Here is a 3,858-nt window from a genome sequence, read left to right as displayed (position 1 = left end):
AGGAGACTCGCTAGAGCCCAGGAGTTGGAGGTTGCTGTGAGCTGTAATGCCACGGCACTCTGCCCAGGGGGACAGCTTGAGGCTCTGTCTCAAAAAAAATAAAAAATAAAAAAATAAAATGTCCCTTTCCTTCTGAATTGAGACCAGGAGGAAGCCAGGGATTTAAACCGTGCCCCAGATGCCCTACAGTCTACTATTGGCAGAGGGGATGTGCTCAAATGTTTGGTCAACTCGATATCTCTATACTTTGGAGATGACCTCCACCTGCTCTGGAGAAAGCTCCTCTCCTGCTTTGTGCCAGAATAAAATGAAGCTTGACACAGCTTAATCTGGAGACAGGGTTAAGGTTGATCTCCTGGCTTGGGAAAGAAGAGGAGGGGTTGGCTACAGCCAGACCAGGGAGAGCTAAAGTGTTAGGGAATAGAAGATAGTATCTGGAAGGAACAGGATTATAGACTATGGATGGTCCTAAGCTCAAGACTGGGTCTGCTGGCTCTGAGCTGTTGGACCAAGAAGTCTGAATCTAAAACAGAAGTACCTGGGTAAACAGTCCAGAGAGGGTAAACCTTCATTTTTCTCCTTTCTTCCCACTCCAGCCTCAGAATGTTGACCATCGCTCTCATAGCCCTTCTCTGTGCCTCAGCCTCTGCCAATGCTAGTAAGTGAGACACCAGGAGCTTGGTCACAGGGCATGGGAAGGCAGCCCTGGCACTGCTGGTGGCCCAGGCTTTCAGAGGCTGACTTGGGCAGTAGGAACCGAGTGGTGGAAGGAACAGGGGTGGTGGGGAGAAACTGGGCTCCCAGGGGTTTCTCCCTTCAACTCCTACTCTCCGCTCCAGTCCAGGCTAGATCCTCCTCTTACAGTGGAGAGTACGGAGGTGGTGGAGGAAAGCGATTCTCCCATTCTGGCAACCAGCTGGAAGGCCCCATCACTGCCATTCGTGTCCGAGTCAACAGATACTACATTGTAGGGTAAGATGCTTTGAGTTTCTGTGGTTCGGGACCCTGTAGGATCTTACTGAACTGGGAAATTCTTATTCACTTTGGGTTACCTCTGTTTTAATCAGCAAGTCACAGGTATAATACAATCTGGTATTGTATTATATAATTGTATTATTAAAAGTAGTTAGAGAGCTTTAGATCTGCACAACAACCCCCACCTCTCCCAACACAATTGACCTTGTTTGGCAAATCATAAAACCATAAACTCTCAGGGCCTGGAAATTGTCTAGTTCAGCCCCCACCTGAGGTTTTGACCTCCTGTGCCGTATCCCCTCCAGGCATCCTCCATCCTTGCTTGTTGCCTCTCCTGAGCTATTCACATTGGAACATTCCATCATATGCAAAGCCAAAATGTGTCTCCTTCTGATCCGGGATCTGCATTTTGGGACAGCACAGACAAATGTCTTCCCTTTCCCCCATGGGAGCCTTTCAGATGTTTGAAAATCTCTTTACTGCTTCCGTATGGGGGATGGGGTCATCATGGTAAAAGCCTGGACTTTAAATTCAGGCTCTGACACTTGCTGTTGGGGTGACTCTGGGCAAGTTGTTTATCTTCATTCAGCCCATTTGTCAGCAAAAGGAGGAGTTGGATTTCCCTATGTGATCTTCTAGGACTAGCTGGAGATTTGTCATCCCTGTCACCAATGTCCTGAATTCTGACAAGCCTGCACTCTGAGTGTCTCCTCTTCTTTCTTCCCTCCCTACTGCCCCCAGTCTTCAGGTGCGCTATGGCAAGGTGTGGAGTGACTATGTGGGCGGCACCAGTGGAGATCTGGAGGAGATCTTTCTCCACCCTGGAGAATCAGTGATCCAGGTGTCTGGCAAGTACAAGAACTACCTGAGGAAGATGGTCTTTGTGACAGACAAGGGCCGCTACCTGCCTTTTGGGAAAGACACCGGCACTAGTTTCAATGCCGTCCCCTTGCACCCCAACACTGTGCTCCGATTCATCAGTGGCCGAGCTGGTTCCGTCATTGATGCCATCGGGCTGCACTGGGATGTCTACCCCAGTGACTGCAGCAGCTGCTGAGCCCTGGTCTGCTCTTGGCAGGACACTGTGGTGGGGAATAAGAACGCCCTCATCATTAACCCCTATCCAATTGGCTCAATAAAAGGATATGGCTAACACTAGTGTGTACGTGGGTGTCTGCCTCTGGGATCTGTATTCTGACTCAGGTCGGAGTGTGCAAATCTCATTTCTGGTTATCTGTTGGACATCAACCTGGGAAGAGTGGAGGATGAGGGAGAGAAGTGTGAGAATCTTGGGCTTTTCTTTAAAATTTATCAAGAGGAGGAAAGCTTCTGGCTTGCACCAACTATTTTCAAGCATAGTTCCTGAGAATGTTTGCCTAAACTAGTTCCTCATTCTGGTTGATCGCCCAAACCCCAGATGGTCCATTCTCCAGCTCCCCTCTCTCTTTGTACTCCTTTGGGAAAGTGCTGTCACCTCAATCTCGTGACTGTAACCCAGTCACCAGATAGAGGTGTCTAAACCATTATCTTTTGTTCTTTTCCAGAACCTACCTAACTCCTGAAGTTTAGCCTAAGTTTGTGCTCAAGGCCTCTGCCCTATTGCCCCAAGCCATCCCCTCCCCACCTTTGCCCAGAAGTCCTGCTGCCCTTGCTTAGCTCTTTCAGGACTGGGATTATGGGGGTGGTGCCTGTGGCTCAAGGGGCTAGGGCACCAGCCCCATATACCGGAAGTGGCGGGCTCAAACCCGGCCCTGACCAAAAACTGCAAAAAAAAAAAGTTAAATAAAAAGGAACTGGGATTATTCTTTCCTTTGGAAGGCACCACTTTCTCAACAGCATGCACTCTGCCAACACTATCCTTCAAAAAGGAAATTCCAAGCTGGGGAGATTTTCTTTCTTTCTTTCTTTCTTTTTTTTTTTTGAGACAGAGTCTCACTTAGTTGCCCTTGGTAGAGTGCCGTGGCGACACAGCCCACAGCAACCTCAAACTCTCGGGCTTAAGCGATCCTCTTGCCTTAGCTTCCCAAGTAGCGGGGACTATAGGTGCCCACCACAACACCTAGCTATATTTTTGTTGCAGTTGTCATTGTTGTTTAGCAGGCCGGGGCCAGGTTTAAACCTGCCTGCCTGGAATATTTTCCTTGTGGGTTGTCATGAACATAAAGGGTTGGTTAGTGTTCAGGGGAAGCACTAGGTTGACAGGATAGATTCAGCAAGGATATAAGGTTGCTTTGGAAATAATTTTTAGGACCCTAGTTCCCTAATTCCCAGTCCTGAGATATTGACAAGGGGTTTTTGTTTACTTTTTTTTTTTTTTGGTGGTAGTTGTGGGGAGGTACTCCTTGCTCCCAACAGATTTATTCTTGTCACAGGGAATGCCAGAGTCATGTTTCTTCTAATTAGACAAAGATAACAATTACATAACATATAATTTTCTTTTTATTTTTTTTTTTGAGACAGAGTCTCACTATGTCACCCTCAGTAGAGTGCATCACAGCTCACAGCAACCTCAAACTCTTGGCTTTAAGTGATTCTCTTGCCTCAGCCTCCCAAGTAGCTGGGACTACAGGTGCCTGCCACAACGCCCAGCTATTTTTTGTTGCAGTTGCCATTGTTGTTTTAGCTGGCCCGGGCTGTGTTTGAACCTGCCACCCTTGGTATATATGGCTGGCGCCATAACCACTGTGCTACAGGAGCTGAGCCAACATGTACTTTTCTTGAATACCTGGCCTTACGTAATCCTCTCACCTCAGCCTGCCAAAGTGCTAAGATTATATGTGTGAATCACTGTGCCTAACCTATGCGTGTAATTTTATTTAAAAAATTAACATAATAGAAGCAAAATCATGACTAGCCTATTTCTTCTTTCTTTTTTTTTTTTTT

At 47.2% G+C, this 3,858-nt stretch overlaps 1 protein-coding gene across 1 annotated transcript in view; it reads left to right on the top strand.

The window, feature by feature from the left end:
- ZG16 (zymogen granule protein 16) overlaps positions 1-2,133 on the top strand; it is a 2,789-nt gene extending 656 nt beyond the window's left edge. Inside the window, exons 2-4 of the mRNA XM_003795804.3 lie at positions 597-658; positions 840-972; positions 1,717-2,133. Coding sequence (XP_003795852.1) covers positions 604-658; positions 840-972; positions 1,717-2,032 — 504 coding nt within the window. The 5' untranslated portion in view covers positions 597-603 and the 3' untranslated portion in view covers positions 2,033-2,133. The remainder of the gene's footprint in view (positions 1-596; positions 659-839; positions 973-1,716) is intronic.
- Positions 2,134-3,858: the final 1,725 nt, after the last annotated feature.

Source organism: Otolemur garnettii, unplaced genomic scaffold (genome assembly GCF_000181295.1).
Source record: "Otolemur garnettii isolate 467f Iridium unplaced genomic scaffold, OtoGar3 scaffold00096, whole genome shotgun sequence".
NCBI classification, from domain to species: Eukaryota; Metazoa; Chordata; class Mammalia; order Primates; family Galagidae; genus Otolemur; species Otolemur garnettii.
Note: the sequence above shows the minus strand (reverse complement) of the source record. Positions and strands in the feature narration are given on the sequence as shown.